Source organism: Ambystoma mexicanum, chromosome 1q (assembly GCF_040938575.1).
Source record: "Ambystoma mexicanum isolate Mex_15411 chromosome 1q, UKY_AmexF1_1, whole genome shotgun sequence".
NCBI lineage: Eukaryota > Metazoa > Chordata > Amphibia > Caudata > Ambystomatidae > Ambystoma > Ambystoma mexicanum.
In genome coordinates, this window is record NC_090922.1 from 582,594,671 (window position 1) to 582,609,115 (window position 14,445).

Here is a 14,445-nt window from a genome sequence, read left to right on the forward strand (position 1 = left end):
GTCCTCCTGCCCCAGTATTGCTACTACTAGTGGTATCATTTTGGTGTGGGAAGGGGTGTGGTGTGTGGGTGTACTCCTTTTGTGCTGGCCCAGACTCCATTGCCTCCACCTGCGCTGATTGTGTGCACCTGTGGCAGTTGGGAACACTGCACATAGCAGTTTACGGGTGCTTCGCAATGCCGGTATTGCTGGCATGCTGGTATCCCATATTAGCGCCTTCATGATGCCTGTATTTGCATGTCCAGCTGACTTGTGATGTCCTCCTGTTAGCGGCATCCCGGTACTGCCAGCCTGAAAGCCCACGTGCCTGTGCCCTTGCCGCTATTAGCGGCATCGTTATTAGCAGTGCCTCTAATACTGGGTTCTTAGGTCGGAATAGCCCGGAGCGGTATGCGATGCCAGTAATCCTTCACCGGCATCGTTTTTCCATTACCTCCAACCTCGTAATGATCCCCAAAGTCTCCCAGTACTGACTGTCTTTAAGGGCATGGCAGTTTCCCCATAAGAAGTGAGCAAAAACGCCCAGGGGCGTGCAGCGGAAGGCTGTGCTCCTCTGGTAAAGTCATACTATGGTTTTTAAATAAAGCAAAAAGTTGTGGGGTACACAACTGGAGGGAACATTACACATGAAAAGGAAATCCTTTCTAACACACATTACACGTCCAGCTTCAGTGTTGCTCAGCAGATTTCTGAATGTTCCCATTATCTGAGAGTGGATAAAGGAAACAAAGCCCGGTATCATGATGTCATTTGCCCAAGGTCACACAATTTGTCTCGGCGGAGTAGCCGGGTTTTAGACAGCAAACTAGAGCTCCTATTGCATGTTAATTAGTCATTTCAACACAGGTCCCCCAGCGGTAATAGCGCCAAACATTCCCCATTGGGCCCAATGAGGAATGGAAAAAACCTGAATGGCCCCAATGGGTAATGGGGACTTACCATTCCGCCAAACCAGTCGCCCGGGACTAATAGCGCTATGGGGTTTGGCGTAGGGCTAATAGCTAGTGCCCAACTCGTGATGAGGCCCATTGTCTTGATTAAAGTATGGCCCATTGGAGTTGGGTTTGAATTTACACTTTGTGATAGATGCAGGAGGGAGATGGGAAAGTGTGGGGGGTGGAGATCCTGGATCCTCTTAAGAGCTGCATTTCAGTGCTATGAGCTAAAACCTAAAAGGAAAATACTGCTTTTGATCTCCAAGTGACTCTGAGAATATACACTTGAAAAATAAAATGTTATTGATATCCATCCAATTGAGACAGGACAACATTTTAAAAAATGACTGGTGTTCGTGGACGAAGCTCACAAGCCTCCCACTCTCCCCAAATGTTATTTTATGTTAGGTTATGTCATGACACTTTTATACTGCACCCATCATCACCATAGAGGTCTTTACATGCTGCGGTCTGCCTGGATAGTGGAGCAATGTGCCCCTCCCTTCCCCAGCCAGGGGTATACAAACCGACATCTGTGGTGGAGAGAAAATGGGGGAAATGGTGGCAGGGTAAGAAAAGCAGGAGTAGGATATGAATGAAACAGAAAAACAAATGAAAATGTACAACAGGTTTTAGGGGGCGGTGGTGTATGCTTGTGTTAGTATAAGTACCTGATCCTCTTTATAGTTGATCAAGCTATTGTTGGTAAGAAAGAAAGGGAGTGAATCCTGCCTGTAATACTGAGAAATAAGTGACAGACTTAGTTAATTATCTACCCAGTGTTTGCCAAGCCGAAAAGAGCATGCAAATGGCAATGCAGTAGTGACTCTAACTTAACACAGAGGACATTGCTTTGAAGAAACAGGTAGGCATTCAGTCTGTTTCCATTACATCTGATCATTTACCTGAAAGGCTTCTGGTGAGGGAGGAGTGTTGCGAGTGGGTCCGTGGTCTAGTGGTTAAGTGGTTGACTGCTGCCATAGTGCATTTAAAAGCAGTGTCCTAGGGCTCTTTAACAATTTCATATCTCATAAACAAGAAGTCCCTTTTTCTGCCTGGTAAGTGCTAATGTGAAAGGGTGCTAGTGCGCTGATTGTTAATACATTGAAGAGTATTAGGTGTTGCAATTTGTCGAAAGTATATCTAGCATAAAGGAATATGAAGTTGCAATTTAAGAAATGGGCCTGGATAGGAATACACAGAAAGATCTATTTTTTCTTCGTGCATGTGTTTTTAAAAGAAAGCTTTCATTCCATGTCTGCATTCTTGTGTTAATGATGTTCATCGTATCATTGCGTGAACAAAAAGCCCATTGTCCGTGCACCAAGTAAATGTACACATCGTGTTCACCGTTCTCTGCCTATAAAGAGGCTGGGACACCCATCTGGCATTGCTTGCCCTTACCAACAAGAGGGCATATTATGCACTTTATAAGCTACTTACCCCACATCCTTTGTGTGCTGCAGTGATGGCAATGGGATGGGATGAGTGCCCAGTTATAGTCTTTGTGACTCAGTGAGTGGGTGAGAGTGCTCCCGCTTGCTTCTGCTCTTTCTCTCTTCTTGTTCCACTTGAATGAAATTCTCTTCTCTCAGACATCCGAGAAACAGTCCATACCGATTAGTTCAAAATCAAACCTACCTCACCACCCATGTATTGTCTGTCCCCAGCGATTGTTGCATTTACTCCCATCCACAACCTGGTCAGAATGTCACTCTACCTCAAACCATTGTAAGAAGCTAACTGCTTCCCGTCAAGCCTGATTTCTTATCTATCGAACAGTCTTTTGTGATCAAAAGAACATTGTTCCTCCCTGCACATACATAAATAAATCAATAAATAGCAGAATAGGGGTGGTAATATTGGGATTTTCAACTGCAGGGAACCAGCACTCTTGTGGGTTTAGTTGGTACTTTCTTTGAATACTATTTATTCCTTTGGTCCTTTATTTATTTATTGCTTATGGTTCGAACCTAGCCCAGGACAAGTCGAGCGCTTTACAACAGGAGGGTGACAGAATTGGGCTTGGAACTGGAGGATAGTGGGGGCATTTTGAGTTTCTGCCGGGATCGAGTTCCAGATAGTCTGGGCATGGCAGGAGAAGGACTGCTTGCGTGTCTTCTCTGAACTCTAACCTTTTGATAGTTTTGTTACGTGTGGTGCGATAGCTTTCAGAGTTATGGAGTTCAGCCACCAAGTATGTTGGTGTTTCGTTCATGACTGCTTTGTAGGTGGTACATGTAATTTTGACTATAATCCTGATGGGGAGGTCGCGAGCCAGTGCATGAAGTTTACACAGAGTTGGAGAGATACGGTTGATTTTGCAGGTAGCTTTAATGAGGTGGGCTGCACCAGGGGGGGCCAGGTGTGTGCCGGAAGCCCATTAAGGGGAGTATTTCTCCCGTGAATGTGTGAGATCAAGATGGCTTGGACCACCATTTGGGAAGTCATACAGGGGGATGAAGGCAGAGGTCAAATTGGGCGGGAGCGGTCGGGAGCGGTACTCCCATACTTTTAATTTTCACTGTTCCTATACTTTATTTTAAAAAGAAACTGTTCTGCAATGGTTTAGTATTAAAATAAAAGTGTAGGAAGAAGTTGAAGCTTGCACTTTGGTGCACCGCACTGCACATTCCCATAAATAGCAGGTGTGTTTGTTTGGGGGTTTGGATTGTGTGTGGGAGGAGGTGCAGGGATGGGGTTTGTAGGGAGCTGGGGGGGGGGGCAGCAGGGAACATAGTTCCACTACTTCTTTTCATACACTTCGACCACTGGGTGAAGGGTTTGATATTGCAGAGTGTGGAGATCTGCAGCCATGCGGTTTGTGTCTTTTTGGCTATGTGCCTTTGGAAGGAAGATCTACTGTCGCCAACTAAGCCCAGGGATTTGTCTGAGTTTGATAGTTGAGGGGTGAATCCTTTCAGGCACAACATACAGGCTATTTTGCATGAGTTGTTTGGTCGGGGGACAGATGAGGATGAATTTGTGGTTCAGTTTAAGGGAGGCACTTGACATCATGTGTGGATGTGAATGTCTTGAAGGCCACTGTCCTTAAGGTACAGCTGATTGTCATAAACATACTGATGGATGGCTATGTTGGGGTCATTTTGGAGAGTTTGTAAGGGTTCCATGTATAGATCAAATTTGAGTGTGGAGAGGATGGAACCTTTTGGGGACCTCTAACGGAATTTACGACACGTCATACTCCAGACCAGGACTCTTTCCACTGGCAAGGGATGAGGCGCAAAAACAAAACACTTTTAACTTTATTTATTTCGGATTCTGCTTTGAGAAGGCACCCAACCCATCTCACACCCCTCTTGACAAACACCCTGTGTCACAATGGACCATGAACCAGGCCAGTGTGTAATAATGAAATATGTATTTATTTTTAAAATTCAAATGCAAAATGAAACAAATCAAATTTAAGGCTGCAATCACCAGTGGGGTGATAATATACAGCAAAATGTTATAGTACAATTAATTTAACTTTCTGACATCGGATACATAAGTTTGAAATGGAGATGGAAGCACAATCACCTTTTGTCATACTTATAGATGGCACACCTGTTATGCACTACCCCTGCAACACTCCCCCAAACACCTGCTGACTAAGTTCTGTGTGGATGGAAGGAAGTAGCAAGGAGTCAGAAATAAGTGGGAAAAATCGGATTTTAAATTCGGTCTACCATCCCAGAATGGGAGGCCAAAACAAAATGAAAATCTCACTGGATACTTAATGGTCAGTTTACATTTGTGGTAGAGGAAATAGGACAGGAATTTGTGTTGCTGTACTAAAGAGGCAAGGAAGCTTACAAGCTAAGGAGCAGGGTACTAAACAACGTGAACACAGGTGAGAAAAATCGAGTTTGGGAAGGAAAACAATGCAGCAAAATCACACGTGGCGGAATTGCAATTTCTTATTCTATACAGACTTTAAACAAGCAAACAGCTATGAAAATAGGCTAACAGTCAAAATTGGAAATCGGTTCTTATGATGGGGAACAAAGGCACATTGGAGATAGGATAATGAAGTGAAAGGATGACTCTTATGGGATGACAGTATGGTTTCTCTATAGAAAATGTAAATCAGATTTTTTTTTAAGGAAAACATTTACACGGGCAAAATCGGCTTTGGTTGTACAATGATAGGTTCTACTGAGAATATATTTTAATGGCTAGATTCTTAAAGAAAGACACTACACACAAGGGGGTTAATTTGAAATGTTAACCAACTCGGGTCGCGCACCTCCGTATAGGGGAATTAATTAATTTATCTCGAAAATGGTCTAAGGATTTACACAGATAACTGAAATTATTTGAAAATAATTACACTGACACATATAGACTAACACAGATTCTTCTAAGAACAGGATAAACAGAGGATGCTGATAATTGGGGAATTACTTGGGTTCTTATGGGATATTTATAGGATTTGGACAGAATGCAATGTAACAGAGCGGTGTAGGCAGCTTTTTGGTACTGGGGAAGGTGATACTTACCAAATTCACTTGATTTGGGTAATTTGGACAGCTAACTGGGTCTCTGGGCAGCGAGGCAAGGATATGGTCACTGGGCAGCGGCTGATCTCTCCTTTAGGGAACAGCTGCGCAACAGGGGTCTGATCAGTGTGGACAGCAGAGCAGCAGCTAGGCAAAGGGTCTAGTTGCTGGGTTCTCCTCAATGGGTCAGCAGCCTTTCCCCCTTTCTCCCCGAATTATGGAGAGGAATCTGGTTCTAGATAGGTGGTTCTGGATAGGAGGTTCTGGATAGGTGGTCCTGCCTGGATTTGGGTCAGCTACCTCTGGACCTGGTTCTGGATTCTTGGTATCTTGCAGGGTGAATTTTGAATGTTGAATCTTCCTATGCCTCCCTGCCTACCTCTTATATAGGCAGTATGACATCAGAGAATTTTTACAATGTGGGCAGAAGTAATCTGGACATTCCTCTTGAGTAGGATAGGCCAGGGTATGAATGTCGCCACCTCCCTCTGAGCTGGTTGGTTTGAAGGAAGTGACCTCCCCTTAGGTGTATGCATTTCACGACTCCTTTTGACCCACAGGCCTGATTTTTCACAAAAAGGAGTTATGGAATATAACTTTATATCTACTAAAATCACCATCACAAAAAACAGAAAGGCAAATCACATATTTCACAAGGAATATGCTGGTTCAAAGACTAATTCTGTGTGATGCTGCTTCGCTTTTAGGCACAATTTCACTGTTTGTAAGAGAAACCAAACCCCTAAAATCCTACAAATGGTTCCATATATGCACACTATCATTTGGCATATTTTCCTCAAGTTTAATGTCTGCACCATTTATGATTCACACCAAAATACATTTTTTCTGTCATTCCAGTTCACCATGGGCTACAAAGACACCTCCAGCCTCATTCAGTGTGTCTAAAAGTCCCATAGAAACTGTCAAAATATCACATTACTACTTGTTCAGGTTATTGAAATAAATGTCTTAATGTAAAAAGTTCTTTAAAGTCTATGGAGGTCATTTTGTCACTATATGGGCGGTCCTTCAAATCTCCACAGCCAACCTGCCCCCTCTGTGCCAGTCTGACCAACAGGGTTACCATGGAGCCCTTTGACCCTAGGCAGTTGAAGCTGAGGAGGAGTGTCAAAGGAATTCACACTTCTTTGTGACAGTACTAGTTCCCCTGGGTCCATTGTCCCTTGCTGTAGAAATGCCGGCCAGTCTGACGAGGTCACACATTTTCACACTTTAGCCCTTTTATATGTGTGGAGGGGCTTGCATTCCCATGGGGGCTGGTGCCTTTGAAGTGCCTGCCTTGCCAAACTGGTTCTGCTGTTTGAAAAAAAATATATATTCTTTTTCTCTCTTTCTTTCACAGAAACCAAGTCTTTTTGTAAATAAATATAATATACATTTAAACCAAACCCCACCCCCACACATATAATACTGTCCCTGTGCGAGTAATGGCATTCTTTCACATTTCGTGTTCAAAGTGTCATTTCACTGCTTTGCAAAAGTGGGTTTACAAGTGTGCTTCTTAGCTCATGTTCATTTCACAAAACGCGGTTTCTTGGGCATTCATTTTCTGAAAGGCTTTTACAGATCAGGTCAATTTCTGAGCACAGAAATATGCTTGCAAATTGTTTTCTTGCTAATTTACAGGGAAAGCATATTTTCTTTGAAGTTCCTCACGTGTGTTAGTTTGTTGCAAAATGAACTCCGAGCCGTGCAGATTTGATGCAGATTCTCTGCTCCTCATGGGCTTGATGTAATGAAAACAATGACGTTCTACAGGGCTAGTTTGATTTCATGGCATTCCAATCCAATACACAGGCAGGGCTGTGATGAATGGAACAAATTATGTGCTGTTTAAAATGAAAAGAGACATCAGTGTGATGTCATCCGGAATGCAGGTCATTTATCTGGTGCAGCCTTGATTTTTTCACTGACAGAAAGAAAATGCAAGGCCATTCTGCCTTTAAATTATCTTCTCCGAATTCACGTGGAGAACAGCAAATGCATCCATGCTTGGTGTGGCTGTGTTTAACTCTCGCCCCATATGTGCTCAGCAGACACAGCGCAGCAATTTATTTTGTATTTTGTAACTGCTGAAATGCAGTTTTGTGATGCAGGGGATTTCTATTGGGGCTGGTAAATGTACCCCACAGACCCCACACATAACTGTGAGTTGGTTGAGTCTGAATAACCCCACCTGTATGGCCTTTGTTTGCTAGGTAGGTAGGATGAAAATCATTTTAGGTTTTAGGGTAGCTACAGAGAAGCCCACTCCGCCAGTGAGGAGGGATAGGCGTATTAGGGGGTCAACTGTGCCAAAGGCAGCCACAAGGTCTAAGAGGACTAGAAGGCACTTGTCACTTGTGTCAGTGATTCGCAGCACATCATCCAATACTTGGATTGTTGCAGTTTTAGTGCTGCATGTAAGGCAGAAGTATTGCGGAGAAGGCTAAACTGGTTGACTTTGGGCAAGTAGTTGGGTCGCAACTACTTTTCCGATAAGCTTCCCGTTGAATGGGATGGTTATGATGGGTCTGTAGTTGACTAGGCCCCCTGCATCAAGCAAGGCTTTTTTGAGAAGGGGTCATATGGGACCTGCCCTCAACGTGTATGGGAATACATCTTCACTGATACCTATACCAATACCAAGGAGTGTGTGAAATGCTGGGCTAGGGTGTTGTTTAATGAGGGAGGCTGGGAGGAATCTGTTGGTGTAAGTGTTTGGTTTAAGGAAAGCAAGTGTGTCTGAGAGATCCTTAGGCGAGAGGAGGGTACTTGCACCAATTCACCAGCTGCAAAAGAAAAGAGGCAGTAAGGCTGCTTAAGTAGGGGAAAAAGAAGCAAACAAATGTCATACCAAAAAGATTATCAGTGCTTGAAAGGTGGGTGGGAATTCACTTACATTTATTGTAATAAAATGCCATGCCACAATTTAAAAAAAAGAAGTTACATGGGGTACATTAAAAGTCATGCCACAGTAAGAAAGGGCTCAGCAGGCGGCCCAAAATACCAGTTCCGACTCATTGGTGCCCGGAATTAAAAGTCATGAGACATTCATACACAACATTCACTCCCTCATTTACCCAAACCCTTCACACATGCACCCATACAACCTACTACACTTGCTCTTTCACAGTCACACACACGACATGATACATAACACACATCCTTGCCTGCACGCTTCCTTCCAACACAATTCACAAACATGGAGCACAAATTCACATGCAGCACAAATTCACATGCGCACACACACCTACTCACAAAATACATTTGTTTTTCTTACCTGCTCTCTCCTTCCAACTGAATCCTTCTTCGTCTGGAAGGACTCCTGCGCTCCAACCTCGACTATGCAGACAGGAAACCAGTTCCTGTAATGCGCACTAGGGCCAGACAGGAAGTAAGGTTCTAGTTGCTGCACGGTGCTAAGGAGCAACACGCAGCAGCAAGAATGTTACTTTGTAGTTGGCCTTTTGAAGTCGGGGTGCACCCAACTTCAAAATAACGTTCTACATGCAGTGCAGTGCTCTGGATTGCCGCACTGCATCTAGACGTTACTTTGAAGTTGGGTGCACCCTGACTTCAAACAGGGCCGGCTTAAGCGGCGATACAATGCACCCTTTGTTTCACTGCGCCCCTGTGAGGGTGCACCGCTTCAACATGCCTTAAGACAGCCCTGAATATATGATGAACTTAGGGACTTCTCATTGCTGGTCTGACAATGGATGCCCAGACCTGACAGTACTGCACTACTGTTAAAAGATGCCTGCCCAAATGCTGGCTGCCCACACTATGTACAGCGTTCTGCTGCTCTCGAGCTAGGTCCACGCTTTAAACAAGAAAATAAAAAAAAATTTAAAATAATAATTAGCACCTGGAAGAAATCTAGACATAAACCGAATTTTGATTTTTTTTAAAAAGTGAAATCGTTTTGGAAAAGTTAAGGCATTCATCATATATTTCGTAGCCAACTGATAAGCCAGACAGAATTGCCTGCCTGCATCCTTTAATCAGCCATCTGTGGATTACTGAAGGTGAATTGGTGGCGTGAAAACACTATTCTGTTCCAAGTAAACATTACGTGGAATAAGAAATGTCCTGTACATTTCCCTGGAGAGTGGCAATGCCAATTACCTCTTAATTTGTCACCACGTGAAATTTCAGCCAATGCCGTTGTGGTGAGGATAATTTAAAACATGGGAGCTTTGTCGAGAGCAATCAGTAAATTGTGGCAGTATACAACATAGTATTTTATGTACCTGAAGAGAATAGCTGTAGAAAATCATGGTCTTTGATGCAGCGGGAGAGCTCTTGGGTTAGGGTCTCTTTGAACTCTGTGAATATTTTGTGATCACGGAACAACCACCCATGTGTGTTCTTTCCAAAACCTTGAGGCATCTCCAACATTGTCACTATTTTCTCGTTTCAGTGCTCGTCTCGCCAACTCTACCCTGATACACGCTGACCATGGCGAAGCGTGTAGCAGTGATTGGTGCAGGATCCAGTGGACTGACTGCCATCAAGTGCTGCCTGGACGAGGGGCTGGAGCCCACCTGCTTCGAGAGAACCGAAGACATTGGTGGGCTCTGGAGATTCAAGGTCAGTAAGGAGTTGGTTCTTATAATGATTTCCTACGGGAGCAGAAGGATTCAAAGCTGTTAATCAGACCCTTACTCAGAACTGAAAATCGCAGATGGGGAGTCATGACTAACTCATGTGTTGGCACTGCCACCATAATACAGGCTGCTCGACAAAGGGAAAATTCTGTACCAATGAATGTCCTGACAAACATGCCACCCATGCTCACAGGTCATAAACATAGACCAGGACCGATAAACCCGGTCATGCCAATATATTCTACATAATCTCGACAATTACTCACTCTCTACCTCAGCATAATGTATTCATGCTTTTTCATTACTTTTCATCAGCTGTTATTCACTGATAATTAGAAGTAAATTAGGGAGCGAGTGCCGAAACGGTCGCATGCACACGAAGCAACTGTTTCAAGGTGCTTCAAGCAGAACCTTGGTAGCAAGAGTTGAGGGAAATTGAAACACAGGGTTCCAGAGTTTTCCAAAATTACCCTTGGTTCTTCATAGTTTTTAGGGGTAGAGAGGAATTGTTCGAGTCTCAGGGTGGTGAACGCTTGCTAGCTATAGATGCAGAGGGTGTTGTAAAGATGGCCAAGAGGTAATATTGATTTGTCCGAAGACCACTAGCAAGCCTTCAGCATGTCAGTAAACTGTGGCATTATTAACTGTGGACCTGGTTAGTGCTAATTAGCCCCCTACGGAACACAGCTGAGCAATCCGGTAGTGTAGTAGACAGGCTGAAACTACTAATCCAAGGACACGTTGTAGAGGAGCAGTTGGGCACGTCCTCTCTAGCTCCCGCCCCTTCACCACCATTATACTGGAATAGCAGGAGAAGAGCCCTATGTGAGACACCAGGTATCATCCCAATACTGCATTGAGTGTTTGAGAGATGACATGCATTCAGAAAACTGTATCAAATGTACCCGCGCACTGAGAGAGTGGGAGGATGCCGTCACGCACCATTGGACGTGATGTCATGAAGGAAAGATACAGAAACGTTCTGAAACGATATGCAAATACTAAAAGAATGAAGTTGTAACTGAAGTAACAAGAGAAACATGTATGCAGAGACGAAAAACCCATATATACAAAGAAGATAAACAGATGAGTAATGAATGTAAATATGCAGAAATGCAAGGTAGATGAGACATATAGAAGCTTGCTGATGAAGAAAACAGAGCAGCTATGATGGAAAGATGGACGTCAGACTCGTGTTAAAACCAATCAAGCTACCTCAGAGACTGATCAGGGCCGCAGAGCCAGGAGACACTGGAAAAACAGCTTTATGTGAAGAATAGAAAGGAGTCTATTGGCCTGGGATCAAGGATGTTACATCAATGATAATTGCACAGAACAAGGGAAGTCAAAAGAGATGAGCCATCTACATAAAACATATTTGTCTTAGATTAAGTAAAGAAGAAAACATCTGCAAGAGGCCAGTATTGCACAATCAAAGAAATGAAAATCCTATGTGTGGTGGAGTGAGCACATCTCCAGATGCCAAGAGGAGTAATGACACTACACTTAATTGAATCAAATAGCATTAAATAGAAGGCTGGAATGGACAGAATCGTGGTCTCCTCACACGTGACTCAGAAGTCAAAAACAAGGGCTATTCATTAAGCTCTAATGGTGTACCTACACTCCCTTAAAAATCCCAGAATAAAGAAAATACTGCAAGGTCAAGTACAAAGGAGAAGCCTTGGCATAGGGCTGGGCTGATGAGAGATGATATACTAATTGGGAAAGTGGGGAGTACTCTGACAGTACTCTAGGCACCTGGGGTATTTTCTGTTTATGTGCTGCTAACAAGCTGAAAGTCCAAGGTTAGGAAGACATGCCAACCAATCAGAGGGTCTATGTGGCAACATGCTATACAATGTTGCATAGGCCAACCTGCTGTTAGTATTCTGCTATAATTGGTTTTCTATGTATTCAGAGGTGGTTCAAGGCATGCCTAATAGGTAGGAGACAGCCAATGATGTTACTAATATTTACATTTACTATAATTACATATTATAGATACATGCTCGCACCTTGAGTGGCCCGGAAGTGGCTGATAGTCTGGTGACTCTGCTTCTGCTACTTTTCATCCCATCGTTCGTTTTGAGGACTTTCTCTTTAAGGTGTGCAGCGTCAAACGCTGAGGGATTACAACTCAGTATGGACTTTAATGGCCACATAACTGTGAATTCTCAGTGCTATCTAAATGTTAACACACTCTTTATTTGCTTTTTATAGTTAACCTGTAGCCCCGCCTAGTTCTACACAGTAACACCATAAGAAGGCGGACGCACACGCACCAACAAGTTGCCTGGAAGTGGCTGATAGGCTGATAAGCTGTACAGCTGTACAGGGTTCGTGCGAGCTCGGTTAGCAGAGTGTGGCATAGGGGATTTTCACAGGATCCTCTATGTTGGTGGCCGCCTCCGATCCCCGGGGAAGGCCACAAGGAGTGTCTGGGGACCCGACACGGCACCAGGCCGCTGCGGTCACGCAGCAGATAACGGATAGGGAGCACCCTATCCCATCCGGATCACCGGACCCGGAGACTCCAGCTGGGGGCACCCAGCTTGGATTAGCCCCGGCGAGGGGGCACCCTGGACAAGGCCTCCGGCATAGGCCACGGTCATGTGGTGAAGCGCAGCTCAAAGAAACACACAGACACGAATTGCCGTTTCCTGGGGCTCTGCTGCACTGTTGTCCGCGTGCCAGCAGAGCCCCTGTTATTAGGAGCAACCACTATACTAACACACAACACTCTATATTGCTGTTTACCTTAGAAAGTGAGTAATAGCATTGGGGTCATCTTGTTTTGCATAAACATCATTTCGAACGCAGATTTTTAACCATGCAATCTGTTCATTTTTGGACTATTAGGACTGCTTTCCTATTCTTGGGCAAAGTTATGGCTGTTTAAATCTGTTCACTGGTTGTATGTGGATGTAGTGAAGGAACTTTAAGAAGTATTGACTACTCTCTCGCAGCCACTTCATAATATCTCTGTGATTGGTTGTTGCTCCTCTTTCTTTTTTTCCTCTTTTTTTCTCTTCCTTTTCTCTTGTTGTAGGGACATTCCGTGTTGAAATGAAACTTAACCTCTGCTCGAGTGCGAGTAAATATGGTTGTGGGGGAATTTATGACGATATCCCCTCTTGTTACAGATTTCACTATGTTGGGGTGGAGGTAGGCGGGCAATCCCCTCCCCTAATTGAATCTGAACAAGAGCCAGTGATGGCCCAGAATGCGATCTGCGGTATCAGTGAGTTGCCTGCTGTAGGGGCGGACTCCTCTTTTCTGGATACTCTGCTTATTTTTTCTGAGGGGGTAATCTCCTTTATGGCTCTCTCGCAATACGCTGTGGATCAGCTGTGGGAGGAGGAGGCTCATGTTCCATCAGCCCAAGTGCTGGGTGTTGCAGGGGTTGCACAGGAGGAGGAAGTGGGAAGTAGGATGAATTTAAGGATTTTGAATGAAATATCAGAGCATACTCTGTGCCTGAGATCTATTCTGTCTGTTTTGCTGCATATACAGAGTGTAGGTGTGCTCATCCTTGTATACTGAGCTCCTAAAAGGGCTCTCATAACCATGTTGGTAAAGGGAACTCAGCATCGGCTCCTGAGGTAATGGCAGAAATAATTGTACGTGACTCAGTCCAGAATGGTAATCTTAACTAAGCCAATGCTTAGCCTGAACAAAGACCTTGGGGTCAGAGATTAAGGGGACTACTAGTAGTGATGAGGAGATCCCCCCCTTCATCTCAGGCTATGCCTAGGAAAGGCAAGAATAAAAACAAAAACCTAAGCTCCAGCTGGAGAAAGGGGCGAACAGACCCTCGCAGACATCCTGGAGAAATTTTATAATGGGTGATGTTGCGGCTTCTCAGGGATCGGAAGTGGCAGGCGACATATTGGGGTGGATTTGGAACCACTCGAATTTTGCCCTGCCTCCGATTCTCTCAGTGCTGCTGTGAAACATAAAGGATAAAAAAATAATAAGAAACATAAGGTCATACAGAACATGATGGGGTTTCCTCCAGCTCCAAAAGGAGTGTTGGGGTGTACCACCTTTTTAACAAGCATAAAATACAGGTTGAAAGTGTCACTATCCCAGCTTTACCTTCTCACGCAACTATGAATATTAATGTGCCTATCCCTGCCGGTGGTGTTTCACCACATGTCATGGAAGAAGGCTTGATTGTTTAATTGGACTCTACCAAGGTGATAGATGACGATCCTAACCCCATGCCTGGTTGTGTACCGGAACCTCTTAGTATTCCCTCACCTGTTGTTGATATGATATAAGGCATTTATAACGCACCTATACACAAGTGTTTCAAGGCGTGACTAGGCTAGGGAGGGGAAACAGAAGGAAGACAGAGACAACGATCCTACTAGGCCAGGTGCCCTTGAG

General features: G+C 44.2%; 1 protein-coding gene across 3 annotated transcripts in view; it reads left to right on the top strand.

The window, feature by feature from the left end:
* Positions 1-1,676: 1,676 nt before the first annotated feature.
* The window catches only part of LOC138532653 (flavin-containing monooxygenase 5-like), a 723,329-nt gene continuing 710,560 nt past the window's right edge, over positions 1,677-14,445 (top strand). For 2 of the 3 annotated variants that reach the window (XM_069641081.1, XM_069641083.1), the window contains exons 1-2: positions 1,677-1,800; positions 9,864-10,033. In XM_069641081.1, coding sequence (XP_069497182.1) covers positions 9,902-10,033 — 132 coding nt within the window. In that variant the 5' untranslated portion in view covers positions 1,677-1,800; positions 9,864-9,901. Of the gene's footprint in view, positions 1,801-1,855; positions 1,994-9,863; positions 10,034-14,445 lie in introns of those variants that run through there. The other variant, XM_069641082.1, reaches the window with a different exon arrangement.